The sequence below is a fragment of the Pseudorasbora parva genome, chromosome 24 (assembly GCF_024679245.1).
Source record: "Pseudorasbora parva isolate DD20220531a chromosome 24, ASM2467924v1, whole genome shotgun sequence".
Lineage (NCBI taxonomy): Eukaryota > Metazoa > Chordata > Actinopteri > Cypriniformes > Gobionidae > Pseudorasbora > Pseudorasbora parva.
The window spans coordinates 20240194-20259334 of record NC_090195.1 but is presented as its reverse complement, the minus strand read 5'-3'; the positions used below and the strand labels follow the sequence as shown (position 1 = coordinate 20259334).

The 19141-nt window shown below is 37.8% G+C and overlaps 1 protein-coding gene across 1 annotated transcript in view; it reads right to left on the bottom strand.

Annotated features, from left to right (window-relative positions):
• kcnb2b (potassium voltage-gated channel subfamily B member 2b) overlaps positions 1–19141 on the bottom strand; it is a 144169-nt gene that overhangs the window by 123632 nt on the left and 1396 nt on the right. The window contains exon 2 of the mRNA XM_067434873.1: positions 18421–19119. Coding sequence (XP_067290974.1) covers positions 18421–19002 — 582 coding nt within the window. The 5' untranslated portion in view covers positions 19003–19119. The remainder of the gene's footprint in view (positions 1–18420; positions 19120–19141) is intronic.

Below are 19141 nucleotides of genomic sequence, written 5' to 3'. Positions count from 1 at the left end.
GAAGCTCCAAAACAAAAACAAAAAAAAATCAGCATAAATGTGGTTTCACATCTGCTAAAATATATGGCCAAACAAAACAGGCCAAAGTTGTTCACTAAAATATGTGGTCACCATTCCCATCCATTCTATGAAAAAAGAAAAAGGGCAGCTTGGACATTCTGCTAAACATCTTCTTTTGTGTTCCACAGAAGAAAGACAGGTGCACTGGTTTCAAATAACACAAGGAAGAGTAAATAATGACAAAATAAAGGTTTTATGACTATAATCAAATTAAATGGATATGTGAGCACCACATAAATTGGATTACTGTATATCATAAGTTGAATGTTAATGTAAATGCCAGAGCATTCAAAAGCATTACGAAAGGCACTCTGAAATCTAAGCTTTTTTGATTACATTTTAAACAAAGGGCAGAGTCTGGAACATCCCCTTCAGCCATGATGCACTGCAACCAATACAAAGCCAGAGGAACCGTTGTTACCCATAATCCAAAGAGTTCTTATCTGATTATGAATGCGTAAAGAGGATTTAGGACGTGGCACCTAAATGTTAGTCTATGCTGATTAGGTCTCTCTGGAAAGTATTATGTAACTACACTAGCACAGTTTAGAAGAGGGTGCCTTTGCTCTGTAAATGACAGCTGGACCTGAGGGGTCCTCTAATTTAAGGACCGCATGCCGTTGAAAGTAATTTTGGTGTTATTATAATGCTCTTTGAAGCGCTGATGGGCATACACAGCTACAGAGCACACAAGCAAAGTGGAAAATAATAGCCGGAGTATTCTGTCTTGATAAAGGTAATGATTTTGACAAAATGAAAAACTACGTCCAACTTTGACAAATAAAGCTTCCACAAAAGAAAAGATCCATGTACCGGAAAAGTTAGTCTTTTTTTAGAACAAAACACAATTCACACGAATGAAAGGTGAGTAATAAACGCTTGTTCCACCAGCTGCTTCTTTTCGCCGCTGATAATATTGAAGAACCATGTCAAATTCTGCAGACTTTTTTTGGAACAGAACACAGTTGCCTATACACACATGTGAAGATCGGTGTTATAATTGATCATGAAAATACTTTCTAAAATTAGAAGTGAACTATACAATATTTTCATGACTCCAAAACCAACTAAACTAAACTACAATAAAAGTGACCACGAATCATTTTTAGTTTTATATACAGAATTAGTTGTAATAAATTACACATTAATTAAATACGAAAGCGCAAATAAAAACAGTAGAAAGCCCTAAAAAAATCTCTCAATTTAAATGATCATTTAAAGGGATAGCTCACCCAAAAATAAAAAGTATCCCATAATTTACTCACCATAAGCCATCGTATATGACTTTCTCCTTTTAGACAAATAATATCAGTTGTATAAAAAAAAATGTCCTGGCTCTTCCAAGCTTTATAATGGCAGTGAATGGCAGACCAAAAAAAGTGTATCCATCCATAATGAAAGTAATCCACACAGCTCCGTGGGGGTTAATAAAGGCCTTCTGACGCGAATTGTTGTGTTACGAAAAATATCCATATTTAACATGTTATAAAGTAAAATATCTATCTTCCGTTGGACCGCCTTCTGTGCTTTTTTATGCTACAGCCGAGGTCATCGTCGCGGCAGTTATGCTTTTTCCGTAAAGGCCTGTTCACACCGGGATGATTTTCGCGTACGTTAAACGCCTCGTAACTAAACAAAGGGTGCCAATGTGAGTGTGCACACAGACGTGAAAAACGGCAGCTGGAAAAGCGTAATAATAATTAAAAAAAACACCTTGGGTTCGTTTTTTTTTTTTTGGACGCGCCCCATTAAAAACTGCCCGACCAATGAGAACGGTGCTTTTGTTCACTTGCCTGGAGTTGCTGAAGTTACAGGAAAACACAACCTGGTGGCGCTCAAGCACAAAACGGCATTACCGAGCACACATTAATACGGCGAAGTAGTAGTAAGTAGACAAAGAAAAAGATGAGCTGATAATGCCTGTCACTGTGACGCCGCTGCTTGCCAGTAAGCAAAAAAGTGTGAATGGTTTTGGCAAGCACATAAATACAGTCTCTCTTCTTCTGTGACAAGCGAGTGTCAGAAGCGTAAAGTGCAGCAGCACAACCTTGTGTAACTACTGAATTTGCACGTTCACTTGGCGCATCGCCAGTAAAAATCGCTTGGGTGTGAACACTCAAGACGTGCCGAAAAATGACTCGAATAAGGCTGGCGATAAGCTTTGTGTACAGGCTTTAACATTTATGCATTTAGCAGAAATGCATAAATGCTACAGCCGACGCTTTAAAGGGTTAGTTCTCCCAAAAATGAAATTTATTTCATTAATGACTCACCCTAATGTTGTTCCACACCCGTAAGACCTTGTTTATCTTCAGAACACAGTTTAATATATTTTATATTTTGTCCGAAAGTGTATGCAAGTGAATGCACACTATACTGTCCATATCCAGAAAGGTAATAAAAACATCATCAAAGTCCATATGTGACATCAGTGGGTTAATTAGAATCTCTTGAAGCATCGAAAAAACATTTTGGTCCAAAAATAACAAAAACTACGACTTTATTCAACTCTTCCCGCGTGTGTTTTCAAACCTCAAATAAAGATTCAAAAGTTTATGAATCAGCGGATTGATTCATGATTTGGATTGCCAATGTCATGTGATTTCAGCAGTTTGACACGCAATCCGAATCATGAATCAATCCGCTGATTCATTACCATTTGACTCTTTATTTGAGGTTTGAAAAAAAACGTGGTAAAATATGAATTATATAATGATGTTTGCGAGTACCATACAATATAGAAACATTACATTACATTTACATTTCAAATCTATAATAATCCTGAAGCAGACCCACCAAATCTAAATCCAGTCACACTCCATGCGACTTCCTCTACATTTGAAACTGTGGCAAATATACTGTTGTTTCAAAGACCTGACATTAAGTGGGCCTGTACCCCTCTTTTAAATCAAACCAGCTCATTTAAATCATCCAGCGAGTGCGAGCACCACTGCGGTGGAGATTTGTGGCATATTTTAGCCCCATAATTCTGTTTGAAACGTGGGCGTAAATACAAGGTGAGCGGTGCATTAGCCAAATATGTAAAAACGACACCTCTAGCATGAATCCTCAGTAAGGTTATTAACTTAAGTGTGAGTGAGCTCTACAATTCTGCGACAGTCACTTAAACCTACAGGGCACAGCTGTTACTCTGCAATAACAAAGATACACTGGCACTGCGGTATATGTGAGACATTGGCAACTATAAATAAATCACATATGAACCAACCAAAAATTGAGTGAGCTTTAAGGACTCGATGCATTTCTATTTATTTTGAAGAAACTAGGCAGTTTTAGGGTGATTATGCAACGTGATTTCATTATTATTCATATTATCAAGAGGTGAAGTACATGAAGTGCAGTTCTACCCCATTCGTTCACTTTTAGATAGACACTAATACATGCAATATCACTATGGACAGCTTCTAAAACAACTTTTTATGACCTGTATATGTACAAATCTTTATAAATCCTCTGTTTATGCTCATAGATTAAAGAGGCAGGATATATCAGGTGCTTTTGAAAGGGATATCTGAGTTCTTGTTTGGTTTTGTCACGTGTAATCTCGGTTTTGCACGTTCAACAGTTCTTGTACTGTTTCATCGGTTCGGTTGGGGTTAACAATTCGTATTTGTTTCAAGTCAAGAATATTCGTAAGTATTTTGTATCGAGTTCCTTTTCAATAAACATTACTGCTGCTTCTACTATTGCAACCGTTGGTGACAATATTAGATCATTGGCATTAGTCGATATTGTGCGGAATATTTAATTTGTGCTATGCTCATTTCCCTTATTTTAGCATATCCATGCCATCATCTAATAGTCACTTAAAGGTGGAGTAAGTGCTTTCTGGTAACGCCGCATTCACACGGGGCGTAAGCGTTAACGCTTTCCATTTACTTTGAAAGGATGACATCACCCGTGCCGAACTGAATTGTGGGTTCCGTCGCGTCGCTTCACTCGCGTTGCAAGCGGCAGAAGTTGAAAATTTCTCTACTTTTCAAGCGCCAGCACAGGCGTCATCCAATTAGATCGCCGTATGCAAATATCCTTGAGCAGGCGCCAGCCAATTGCGTTCAATACTGCTCCGTTAACCATACAGACGCAGCTCCTGACCAGTGTGTGATATTCTCCCTGCTGTCGGTGCTTTTTTAGGATTTAATATACCCAACAGCTTCGAGCACCTGTGCAGTGCACTGACAACAACTACAGGGGCAATCGCATTCACACATAACACCAAATCGGCATCCATTTCGTCTCACAGACTAGCTGTCAAAAAAGGCGTTTTTTTGTGTTGTGTTGTGTTCCAAGCGGCAAGTAAGTTTTAATGTGATTGGCTGTTGTCACTATGACGATCGCGTCAGCACCAAGCTTCAGCCACGCCCTCCGTCAAGCATTAACGCCTACGCCCCGTGTGAACACACCGTAACCATTGTTGTTATTTCAAATCACCAAAGGAAACATGCCCCTACCCCCAAAAAAGGTCTCGGCCCTATTTTGACAGCTCCGCCGAACACATACGCAACTTAACTCAGGCAATGACTATGGCAGAATCTGCGTGTTACTAATCCAGGTCGAATATTCAATGAAAAAGTGAATATCCATCACAAAAACACAAAACGTTCTCATGAACAACTCGATAGAACACGAGCCGACAGTCCAACTAACGAAAATATTACAATTATGACAAAATTAGAGTTATAGGGATCACAAAAACATGAACCGTTCCCATGAACAATTCGATAGAACACGAGCCGACAGTCCAACTAACGAACATATTACAATTATGACAAGATTTAAGTCATAGCGATCACAAAACACAAACAGTTCTCATGAACAACTCGATAGTACAGGAGCACAACGGTCCAGCTAACGACATATTACAATAATGACCGGATAAGGGTTGTATAGCTCATGAAAAGAGGAAACACACATATATTAGGAGTATAGTATCTTACTTGTCAGACCAATTTTGTGAGCTGACGCTTAAAACTGACAGTGAGGAGATTTAGATGCTCCATACGATGTGGAAATGAACGGGTCTTTATCATCGCTGAAGTGAGTGACAATATGATCGCAAATGAACGAACAAGTGAAGATGACACACGAGCATATTCAAGCAAAAGCCAGCATATATTAGTTCTCAGCTAATGTCCGTCCTGTTTGTCGTGTGTTTTGAATAATGACTGAGCCTCTCTTCTCACCATTATTCGTAGAAACGCCCCTTACCTGCTGATTGGCTACAATTTTGTTATTGCACTCGGCCCGAGTCCGTTTTGTAAAGTGGTTTTGAAATAATACCTTCCCCACCTTTAAAGTTAAACATTAAAGTGGTCATGAACTGCATTGTTTTATGAAGTTTCCTAGGGTGCACTTATAATGTTAGCACAAGGGCTGTCAATCGGTTAAAATATTTAATCGGGATTCATCTCATGATTGTCATGAGTCAACTCGCGATTAATCGCAATTTAAATCACACATCTTTAAATTAAATTTGAATTAAGTTTTTAATACTCTAATCAACATGGGTATATGGACAAATATGCATGCTTTATGCAAACGTACGTTTATTATTAGTGAAACCATACTTATTCAATAATAATCAACAATACAGCAGGAAGACTAGACATGTATCAAAGGTCATAGATGTTTATCAAATAACTCGTTCATGTCTTTTAAGCCTAAGCTTAAAAATTCTGAATAAGCAGTGATTTCTCTCATTTTAAGAATATAAATAAAGGGAGTTTTTACACTGGCAGTTTAGTTCAGAACAGGGCACAGTTCGCATGAAAAATTGGGAATGTGAAAGCTGTCATGAGGACCTGGGAGAGCACCAGTACCACACCATACCCGGAGGAGGTCCATATTCCACCAGTAGGAATATAGTGCAGCCCCTTTAAGAGCTGGAATATAGTGTGGCCCCTTTAAGAGCAAGGGGGTAATCTAGAACTCAGAAAGCGTTCCACCCATAGGGGCGGCCATTGCTAACCAAGCCATCACCTGCTGTTAGCATCCCATTGACTCCCATTCATTTTTGAGTCACTTTGACAGCGAATAACTTTACATCTGAGGCATTTAAAGACTCCATTTGTCCATTGTTAATTTATAAAGAAACACGACAATGCATAAAAGGCTCCATTACCTTGTATCTTACACTATTGCCCCGTAGAAGCTGTTTTTGTAAATATAGATTAACAGTTGAGAAATTACCGTATAGCCAGGAGGAGACGCTCAGAAGCAATCTTTTACTGTCTATAAAACAGTCGGGGGGACGTGGAGACATAAAGCCTGATAAAGTCAAGGGAGAAGAATGAGGAGAAGCCCATAGTGAGCCAAAAGCAACGGGACAAAACATTTAAACAACATGATTCAGATTTTACTTTCCACAACTACTAGAAGACCTACAACTGTCAGACAGGTTGCGTGCCCACATCACATCTACGTCGTCAAGCTCAGTCTGAGCCTGCGCAGTTCGCTCAGCCATCAGGAAGTGAGTGCTTCTAATTTTCCTCACTTTCCACCGTTGAAGTCTATGGGAACGCTCTGTCCATTTCTTTTACTGTCTATGTTTAAGAGATCCGCATTCCCTGCTGAACTGCCGGTATTTTGGCTGCGTCCAAAAACCTAGACAGCTGACTCGTTAACTCGCTGCCTTATCAGACAATGACTTGTAAGGCAGTGTTTTGTGCATAAAGGCACCTCACAAACCTAATTTCGGACGGACTTTTAAGGCAGTGTAACAGTTTAAAGATCTACAGCAAAACAGATCGAGCTTTGGTGAGAACTAAACACATATTTAATTAATAAATTAGTAATTTCTCACTAGAAATTACATCAGAAGTGGAAAATATTGGTAAAATAACAAACTGACCAGCAAACGCAACTTTCATACGCCATCTTTCACTGTCACTGAATGGAAAGCACAGGATTGTGGGATATCAGAGGTAGTGAAGGATACATGTATGCTGCCTTCAAAAATCGATCAGGTGAAGGCATCTCAGGAGACAGGAAGTGAAGCAAACATTAGATTCGGACGTTGCTTGATGCCTTCCTGCCTTCAAATGTGTCCTCCGAAGGCAGCATTTTCCAGGTTTTGGATGCAGCCTTTGTGTGTGTGCGCACCGAACTGTGCCGCGATTCGCATGAACACAGCGTGAGGGACTCGGGAGTGCTCTTGTCCTGCATTTTCGTTTTAGCCGATTGTAATGTATTTAGTTCAATAAAACACATGTACTGCAAGTGGTGATGGTGTGAATGATTTACCTCGGACATGAGCGAGAGTGAGTTTGCAGTGCATCCCACTAGCACTGCAGAGAAGAGACTGCACTCTAAAAAATAATTCAGTGGCTTAGTAAATATCACAGTAATAATTAACTTTATTAACTTAATAAAATCTCTCAATGTCATTTACTTGATGGTTTTAGTTAAACATACCAAAATAATTGACTAAAAATCCAACAGTTAATTTTGTCTAAAATGTATAGTTATATTTAAGTTTTTTTCACTAAAAATAATTTAGTATTCAAATAACCAATTATTTATTTTAAATATACTTAATACATTTGTGAAATTTATTTCAAAATATTTGAGAATGGAGAATTAAACCGATATGTTTTAAGAACCACAAATATTACTTAATTAAAATCAAGATTATTAATATTTAACACACACTGAAGAAATTGAGTAAGTTTACTAGATTAAAACAATGCACCCCTCCCCCACCCTCTGACGTGACGACAGCTCGACGGTTGAGTGAGTGCGGATATTTGAATTCTCCTCAGTCACCACCAGAGCAGTTTCTTCTTCTCAGTCGCAGAATTGGGGCATTTCCTCTGTGAAATTCAGGTTTGTATGTTTTGTTTTATCTATATAATCATTACTGTGCTAAAAGGCATTTTGTTTAATTCAAAACAACATCTAGGGACGCAGTGTGAGTCACCTTAAGTTAACGTCTGGCGTTGGTCTTTGAAACGCTTGCTGTTTCTCAAAACACACAACTTTATTCGTAAAGATAATGAATATAATGAATTTGGATGATAAAATCTTATTAAAACTGGGCACTGTTTGTTTATTGTCAGGTTATGGAGTCTGGCGCCTCGCAGCATCTTTCAGCTACGAATGAAACGCAGGACAGCGGTTTCAAGTTCAAAGTCCACCCGCAGACCGCTAACGTTAGTCCATCTCAGGCTCGAGAAACAGCGCTGATACGGTGGAAATGGGATAACAGACCGGTTGATTACACTTGAATTACTTTTAAATGTTTCATTTTTACTTCTAAAATGTCTGTTACATGAGTTTAAATGTTGTAAAATAACTGTTATTCTTAACATGTCAAAACAGTATATGCTGTAACGTTATTGCTGTACCTTAAGTTACTCGTCGACAATAAAGGCCATGTCATGTTTAAGTGTGATTGTGTGGACTGTGGAGTATTTTACAAAGGTTTAGAGGAAATTAAAGTTATACTATACAAGTTAGTAAGTAAAAACAGTTCATATTAGTCATAAATATTGGTTTTTAAATGCTTTTTACCCATTTTTTTCTACTCAATTGAATTTGTTAATGTAACAAATGCTGTTACTCAGATCTACTTAATTTTTTTAATTACATTTACTCAGTTCTTATGGTGTCTATAATTGATTTCACTGCTTTAAAATTTACTCAATTTTTTTAGTGTAAAAATGTTTCACCAAAAAAATTGAGTAAATCATAGTATTAGTTTTTAGAGTGTGAGAGACTGTGCACTATGTAAAAACGCACTTTTCTTTCGACCTGGAGTCTAAAACAGAAAATATGGTAGCGTTTAGGCAAGCTGCATCCTTTATGTCTATTGCTTATCTCCATTTCTCCAACGGGCTACCATGGATCAAACAGTAAATGCGTGCTGGGTTAATAAATTTAGTGTCGTTAAAATGAATTTGCATTAACGCATTAACTTTGACAGCCCTAGCTAGAATGCTTTTTACTTAAAAAGAATTGATAAATAAAAGGCATTTTCCCTAACCTGATTTTAGCCCTCAGCTCTGAATGCTCTGCTTGGTTTTAAGGGGCGTGTCTGCTGTGAGACTTCAGTGTAAACGCCTACTGCTGTGATTGGCTAACATCACTCCATTTGAAATAGTATTACTCTCTCTTTTAGTGTGTTTTTACTATAACAGCTCTCATAATTAACTAATCGTGAAAACAGTTGCATTACATTTAGATCTATGGCATTATATTTAGATCTATGGCATTATATTCCGAATCGTGGCATAAAAGGTTGCAGAGATGAACATTGTAGCCGATCACAGTCATGTTGAGCCCATGAAAGCAGTGATCTTGTCATTGCAACTCAGTTTCTGTTAACTAACGAATGCTTTCATCTTCACTAACAGTACAAATGTGATATAGTTAAGAGTTTCGTTGACTAAAACGGGAGTCACTAATAAACTCTCTGGTTGACAGCTGTAGTGCGCGCTGCTCCAGCAAAAATGCAAAGAGAGCTTTCTTTGATCGGTTTCTTTATAGAATTTAATCACAGATTATTTTCATCCTACTAAGAGTAAAAAATGCAAGTTGACGTTTAGTCATTGGTTTTATTTACTGACACAGACAAAAAACATCTGACTGTACATGAATCATTACATTTCAGATCAGACATTAGAATTAACACAGTTGAATTAACACAGTAATTAACGCAGTAACACGACCACAGACACTGCACAGTATTTTGCTATCCTCCACGCCATGTTTATTGCTTGGTAGCACGATCTGGTTTAACACTAGGCCTTTGTTACTTTAGGCAATCGCATCATGTCATGCGCGAATCGGTGGGCGGGGCGAATCGGACAGAGGAGGGATGAAGTAGGTGTTGATCTTCTTCTGCAGAGGCGTGCTTGCCTCCCTTTGACGTCATAGATCCTCATTTTGAAAAACATGTCGTTTGCTGGGCCTGGTGTCATTAAAAGCTTTTATTGAACTAACAAGGAAGACTTTAGTTCTGAAACTTAGAGCATATTCTGATAGTATGATGACCTCTTATATGTCAAAAGCTCAAGGAAAATTTGATTTCTCAGTTCATTATCATGTTACATTTATGCATTTGGCAGATGCTTTTATCCAAAGTGACTTACATTGCATTCAAAGTACACATTTTACATTATTGTCAATTCTTGCTTTCCCTGGGAATCAAACCCATGACCTTGCCGATGCTAGCGCCATGCTCTACTGGTTGAGCTACAGGAAAGCATAATAATGTCATTTCTCATAATAATGTAAAAACACTGTTAAATGTAATCTTCAGCAAAGCTCAGAAACAAATATCCATTTGTTTTTGAATAATGTTGTGATGCCTAAATTGAATTGTAGCATATAAAACTATTGATTTTAGATTCCAGTGTTGTATTTTTTTATTTATTTAGTCAATATATAATATATAATAAATACTTTTTTTAACAGCCATATATTAACAGCCACAATTGTAATATCTCCCTGCCATAATATAGCCTAGATTTTATGGCATTCATATATCTTTTTAACTCTAATACATTACATTTTTAACATTAATGGCATACATTTGATGCCAATAAGATGTATTTAATGCTTTAGAAGTTTAGGATGTTTTAGCATAAGGTATATATATCATTGTCTATGTAAATGTAAAAAAAAACAATAAAAAAAAACATAAATCTCAAAGGAATATGACACTGAAAATAAGATTAGAAGGAAATGCCTCAAACGACAGATACGTCAAGTGAAATTATTCATTGACACATTTACTAAGATCACCAGAAGCAATGCACCTGCTAGGAATGTGGCAGACTATTACTTAGAATGCTGTATTTACAGTAACTTTTTTATTTACAACTCTGGTTATAATAAAGGCATCTGCTCGTACCCAATGTGGTTTAGTTCCTGGAGGGAAATTTTGCAGATGTGGACAAACATATGGCTTAATGTATGATGCATGACTCTATATAACGCCACACAAACACTCCACTACAGTACATGAGAGTGCATTTCAGTCATATCCACCTTGATTTATTGATGCAGTCAGCATCATCTAAATTCTATATTTAATCTTTAAATGAGAAAGTCATCATGAAGATGCATTACTTTCATTTAATCAATGCATCTTGTTTTGTTTTTACCAGTCCTTCTCGGTTTGTCCTGTGAAGGACTTCCTATATCTTTCGTCCTTTGGTACCATCCCCTTGGCGAGTGAAAACGTTGTACCCTCACCTAAGGCTACTGTTGCATTAGCCAGCTGCCTATTTATAGGAGTATGCGTCAAGGTGCAACTCTCCCAAATGATTCTCTCTCCTCTGTGAATGTTACCTCTGTAAGCCAGGACCGCATTACATCAAGCTGCATGTGTGCATGTTTGTGTGAATAAGTGTGAACTGACTAATACATGTATTATTCATGGTGAATGTTTGAAGAGAACTGATTCAGAAGAAGACGCATGCTGTGGTTTCACTTAGATTACTAGTTTCTCTATCCCTCTCTCTCTCTCTCTCTCCAGTCTATAGTTTCTCAAAATACACGCTGTACTGGACTCATGCAACTCTACCTTTGATTGGACCCCCTAAACAATGTGTCAATCATCCCCTTTCCATTTTTAACCTGTGTTCACTGCGAAGGAAGTGTGGTAAATGATTGCTCGGTGTTGTAATGTTTGGACACATTAGTGGAGATTCCTCTGAGGAGATGTAATGATATCTCTGCATGTGTGCGAACAGTGTCACAGTGGTGGGAGGGGGATTCGAGCATGTAATGGTCCTTTACTGACCGTCCATGTCCTAATAGAGCATTTTTAGTATTTTGTCTGCTCTCTCTCTCTCTCTCTCTCTCTCTCTCTCTCTCTCTCTCTCTCTCTCTCTCTCTCTCTCTCTCTCTCTCTCTCTCTCTCTGTACCTTAAAGGAGTACTTCAGCGTTTGGAAGATGAATTTGAATTTGGTGCCTTCTTGACTGAGAAAAGACAGAAAATGTATTTTTGTCTCATGGGGATGAAAGACAACAATTCACAAAATACTTCGCTGCCCTGTGAGGCCATTCCCAAAGCCACCGCTACTGGATTACTGTGACTCTCGTGATGAGAGCTGAGGTAATCGCGACTGCGCTCGCGGCATATACATTCACAACGCGTGTTCAGTCTGGCTCGTTTTCAGTTAATGCCTTTGGAAGCGTAACTTTCATAGAAATTCATTTGAGAAGTTAAAAGACTTACATTGCTCAGCATAGCTCCGTTTCCACGAATGCCTGCAGCTGCGAGCTGAGCTGTGAGTGCGATCTCCCATCCCCCATGCGTGGGTTGAAAACATGTGGAGATAGCTCCCTTTGCTGGCTGTAGTCTTTAGTCTTTAGCCTTTGGCCAAAAATTCTTCCGATTACGCAAATATCGTCAATTTCAAGCACAATTATTTGACTATACTCCAGGGTATCTACTGATACAAAGCCATATGCTAATCACTGAAGTAACCCTTTAAAGTCACCATGAAATCAAAAAAGCCCCCCCCCCCTCTTTTTTTTACAGAATGTTGCAGTGTTTATTACAAATTATTTATCCATGCACATCCTTATCTTTTTAAAATGCATATGCCCTTGTAATCTTCAATAAAAAAAAAACAAAAAACAAAACAATATCATCATCCTTAAAACAACATCTGTTCCCTTCATGACGAATGTCTCATCAGAGGGCGGGACTAAATATCCTTCAAAACTCACAGCATTCGCCCCCTATACCCTTAAATAGTGTATGCTTTTTCCCGAAAACATAGTGGAGGTTATTTAGTGCGCTCATTCAACCCCACAATAACGAGTGTACAACTGGTGTACCCTCAAAATAGAATACCCATAATGCACTGCGAGAGTGAATTCCTGCATCTCACCAGAAGATGGCGTTCGCAGATGAAACGTCCATCCATCCATTTCACAAACCACTGGTCCGATGCGGGTGCAGTGTAATATCATGCAGGTATAAATTCCTTTTAAATTGATTATTAAATTGTTTAATTAAGTTTAAGTTTTCATGGCAGTGTTCAAGATCAATCTTTTCATTACTACTGGAGCTGCCAGTTTCAAATGATTATAAAACAGGCAAGAACAAAGTATAGCGGCAGCCCTTCCGTTGCACTCAGTGTCCGAGTTCACTCACTCGTTTTCATTCACTCCTTCAAGTTGACTATATTAGTGGAGTAATGTAGGGAATAGTGAATGAGGTATAGGGGGCTATTTCGAACACAGCATGGCATTCAGATCTAAGTCCATTTAGTTAGACATGCCCGACTTCGACCCAATCAATTCCTGCAGACGAAATCAAGTTGCGCCCTACATTTTTTTTTCTCATTCCAAAGACATTTCACTTGATATACATCACAATAGGGAAGAAAAGAGTATTGCAACTTCTGTTTCATGCAGACTTTGTTGAACTGTCTATCAATCCTCTCTAGAATGAGAAGTAATTTGGTCTGACCAAAACAAGCCAAAAAAAATAAACTGTTTTCCTTAGTCTTGGGAGAGGCTATCTGTTGGTCCTACCGACTGCGGACAAGGGGAGTGAGCAACATTATTTCAACCAGTTTGGAGGTTTGGGACTGTTTGTCTAACCAATGGCACACTCAGAAAAAAAGGTAATTTTTTGTCACTGGGGCGGTACCCTAATGTACAAAAGTGAAAAGGTACATCTTTGTACTTTACTAACCCCTAAATGGTACATATTAGTATCTTAAAAGGTACATAGCAGTTCTTTAGGAGTGCGTATTAGTACCTTAAATGTACATATTAGTACCTTTTTGGTTTTGTACCTTAGGGTACCGACCCAGTGACAAAAATGTACGTTTTTTCAGACAGTGTAGGCAGGGAAATGTTCTGGAAATTTGTCCCATCCATTTTTTCCTATACATTTTTTGCCACAGGGATTTTAAAAAGTATTGATTAAAGAGTTATAAGCCATGAACCAAAGCATGAATCACATTAGAAATGTAAATTTAAAGCAAAACGTTTTTTTATATCAGACAAAAAGACAAAGGTACATGAAGTGTGCTTAACAGCTATAATGAAGGGATGAACTTGAAGCATTGCAAGTGACAACCGAATTAAAAATGAAGGACAAATATTAAACTAATGATTTAAAGATATAATATATGTATATAGAAACCTGGGGAAAAACTAACAATAAAGTAATTTTTTATGACATTAAAAATATTTAGTTAATTAATTTGAGTTTTGGTTTTTGACACATGGTATATTATGAAACTAATTAAACTAATGTACATTTAAAATATAATATATTAGAAAACTAAACTACATTGAAAAGACAAACTGACAAAATTACTTATTCAATCATTTACAATTTGACACATTTGTGACACAAAAAAATGATACGCTTCATCTTTAAATTGGTGTCTCTGCATCATGCACACATTTTGATATGAGGGATTTCCTGTGAATATAAAGAGGCTTCCCTCATTCAAACTGCATGAAGCTCTAAGGAAAAGATATATGAGAAAGCTGTTGTTCGTACATTTAGGAACACACATGCGCACTCCTATTCACTTCAAGCATGTCATTTCCTCCCTTTGTGCCTTTGCATGCTGTTTAGAAAGCCTTAACAGAGCACTGACAAACACAAATGACTATCCCTCACTTGCCTGTGAGGTAAAATCAAGGCAGTACCACAGTGTTCCCAGACCACAGTGAGTGCCTGAGCTCTTATAATCCACACCCAGTGTAGGAAACAGCCAATGCCTCTTCTATATTACCACAATCTTCCTGCTCTTTCCATCATGAGCCTGTATCATAAATTAAGTGGGTGGAGGCAGGCTGAAATTGAATCAGCCATGATTCCCATATAGGTGGAGGAAATGTCCAACAAAACGGATGACACTGCATTTGTGGTAAAAACAACACACACTGCAGGACGTCCAAAACGGTTATGTTAACAACTGTGTTTTTTCATTATGTCTCACATGGCTCTGTACTTTTGTCATACTTTAAGCGGATGTTTTTATGATACGCTATCTCAGATGTGAAATATAATCCTTCCCTGCACTGCGCTCTATGCTGGATACTCCTCGTAAATGATCAGTGATTGAATTTCATCATTGCACCCCCCCAGCCAATGGATGACTTAGAGCACAATGTACGCCCTTAGATACAGGCACACATTAGAAGCTACACAGGACACACAACCATTCGTTCTCCCTGCATCGTGATCAAGTATAATGAAAGTTCAAATGAATGTAATCGGATAGATGTAGCATTGTGTGAGATGAACCATTTCAAAAGGCAGTGGCCTTTATGATATATTCCAACAATAGTGTGACATTCAAAAATTCAGCAAGCACTGAATACCATCAAAAGAATTATGTAAGATATATTCATGAGTTTTAATGAGGCATATATGGTCACTCTGACTCAACAAGCAGAGCTGCTCTTGCACACATTGCATCCAACAGCTAACTGTCAACCGGTGCCAACTGTCTGTGATCAGTAGCAGCAAAACAAGCCTTTCCACCACAGACGAAAACCTGTGCAGCATCAAAAATTATCCCATTTTTGCATTCACTCTAATCAGGCTTTATTCATTACACTTTGTATTCCGCTCTAAAAAAAAAAAAAAAAAAGTTCCTTCCTTCCTATTGAAATTACCATTGCACTCAATTTGCCAAACACGTTTGCACAGCATTTTTTTTTCAGTAGGCATAAATATAATCAATTAAAAAGTCTGTTACCACTGGAGCAATATAATATCCAGAAACAAATGTTCTGTTCCAAAATCTAATGAGACGATTTTAAAACACGGTGCATAGTTTTAGCATATTATATATATATATATATATATATATATATATATATATATATATATATATATATATATATATATATATATATATATATATATATATATATATATATATATATATATATATATATAAGCTAGTCTATGTAACTTTTGATCATCTAAAGGGGTTAAGAAATAAAACTGCAGTCATTTTGCAGAAGAACATGGGTTTGGTTGAGCTTGGGCTGCTTCTTTTTATGGAAGAATGTACAGTAGTTCACTGTACGCATAGATTCATTTTATTAATTTCCCAGAGGTTACACAATATGTATGTGCATTATGTTTATATGCTTATTAAGGTGCAGTCACATTAGTGCAATTTTGCAAGTAAAACGGTCCATTGTCTATTGTAAATAGCGTAGAGATGCATAAAGCACAGTTCACACAGTAGTAACTTTCAAACCAAACAGCTTTCTGTTGGGCAATGCAGTGAATTTACAAGGACCCATTGCATATTCTGCATGACAATTTTTTTTTGCCTTCACATGAAATTCCCAATCACGTTGATTCCTATTGCATGTCTCTATTTCGCCTGTGGAAATTCACTGAAACACCGGTAAATGTGACTGCACCTTTTTTTGTTTAGCAACAAGCTAATGTCAATGATTCTTCCCTCAAAATAAGCTGTTTCTCTTCGAAAAGTTGCATCCTCTGGGGGTCGCATTTGTCAGCTATGTATGTCACTGAAGCTGTCAAAGTCATCAAGAAATTACAACTACTTACTTCATATGAAATAACTGTCAATTTTATAATTGTTACTTCTTTGAAAATTATGTGCAATATATAAAAATATCGCAATATGCATATCGCAACGGCATGCAATATCTGCAATGATTTTAATAGGCTACTTCAACATTGTGAACAGTGTAAGTTTTAGGTTGACGCAAAGAATAGACTGTGTACTTATGTGACTTGCTTGATGCTAAAAAGAGTTATTTAATGCAATAATTTGTAAAAAAATAAAAAATAAAAAAAAAATAACAGTCTCGCGCTGTCTGACACACACATACGTTTGTTTTTGTCACATATGAGGACATTCCATTGGCGTAATGGTTTTTATACTGTACAAACCATATTTTCTATCCCCCTACACTGCCCCTGCCCCTAAACCTACCCATCACAGGAAACATTCTGCATTTTTACTTTCTCAAAAAACCTCATCCTGTATGATTTATAAGCATTTTGATAAGTGGGGACATGGCCAATGTCCTCATATTACACCCTCTTCTTGTAATACCTGTGTTATACCCATGTCATCATACACATTTGTGTCCTCATATATCACAAAAACATGCCCACACACACACGCACACACCGAAACGTGAATGATTTGTGACATAAATGTTACAACTAAAACACTGCTGGTCACTTTCAGAAATTGTAGCGATGCTTTCTTTTCCCAGAAAGAATGTGAAACACAAATGGTTTCATTCTCAGTTTTTAAATACACTTTTAAAAAATTTGTGGTGTTTTTTGTTGGTTTAACTTAAAAAAGTAAGTAACCTGGTTGCCTTAAAATTTTGAGTTTATTGAAATTAAAAATGTGAGTTGATACAATGAAGGAAATTAGTTTAATAAATAGAAACTCAAAATATTTTTGAATCTGAACCACATAAAAAATATGATAAATCATGAAAATAGCACTATTTGGCATGTTTCACTGTATCATCAGAAATAACACACATAATTACCCAATATGCTTACAAAATCTTTTAATAATCTTTTAATAAAGGTTGTCGAATCTCAAAAAATGTTCATTGTATTAACTCAAAATTTTAATTTCAATGAACTCAAAATTAAGGCAACCAGGTAACTTTTTTTCTAAATAATTTTTTACAGTGTAATTAATTTAATATAATTTAAATAAGATTTTACACACTAATTGCAATATCGTATCGCATATCAAATATCGCATTATTTAACAAATATTGCATATCGCATTTTTCTTCAATATCGCACACGCTATTGAAAATAAAGAATTCTTGATGTATGCAAATGACAAATGCGACCTTGGAAGGATGCTGCCTTTGAAACGAGACACAGCTACTCTGAGTGTTCCAAAGAGTGTTCCAAATCGGTCACTAATGAGGTCCGTAGAAGGCAGCTTTCTTAGTAGTGAATGAAGTACTAAAATTTGGAGCATAACAAAACAGAAGGCAGAATTTATGCTTATTAAAGTAGACCTGCTTAGCTTAGCAACACTAACAACAAACTCTTGAAAGCCCCAAAAGTTAATCCCATGCAGTAAAGCCAATGTAGATTGTTCCAAAGCAGTCATTTATGAGGTTTTCATAAAAATAAAAAAAAGATTAGAATAATGTTTAAAATGCGAGGAACTGGTAGATCACTTGGTTCTGGAACAGAGCTACTCTGAATCAATCAAATGTACTGACAAAACAGAGCACACACTGACGTTGAACAGCGCTTAATCATTAATAAGAAGGGCTTGTGATGTTGCATGAAAATGGTTATCAGGGAGTTGTCAAACACCCCAGGAGGCCCAGACTGTACCGCAAGGTGTACCGCAACACCTTACCTTAGCAGCAACTGAGGAACTTGGCTTCTCCAAAAGGTCCCAAAGTTTCTTCCTCTTGTCTGAGCAGCAGGTGTTATCAAATTCCCCCTCTCCCTCCCTATCTCTCAGAGTCTCTGCCTCTCTCCTCAGCTCCTCGTTCATCTGCTCTTTCTTCTGATGGTAGCGAGCCTGGCAGCACGACTCCAGGTAGATCTCATCAATGCCCCAGTAATCGAGCTCTTGCCCGAAAGACAGAGCACACATTTCCTCCATCATGTGAAGCTTCCCAGTTCTATAAAAGTTTAAGATGGACGTGAACGCACCAGGGTGTCTGTCGAAGAAGTACTCGTTCTCGTTCAGGCAGTAGTCGTCGCAGACTTCCATTAGTGACTCGTGGGTGTTGCAGTCTCTGAGCTTGCCTAATCGGGTTCTGGGAAGCCGGTCCAAGGTCCGCCATAAGACCTCATGGTTGAGGCCCCCGACGTTGATGCGGACCCTCCTGGAGCGGGCCTTGGTCCGGATGATCTCGAGAGGCTCAGGTGGAAGCGAAGTCGCAGATCTGCCTCCAGGTTTCGGAACCCCCAGTCCAGCCTTCTCTGCCATTGCGCGCGAGGAGACGGGTGACTCTTGCCAGGAAGAGGTGTAAAGACGGAAATCAACCAGGAGACAACTGGAAAAAGACAATTATGTTGGGTCCTCCTTAGACGAGTCCCTCCATGGCTGCGAAGACAGACACAAGAGA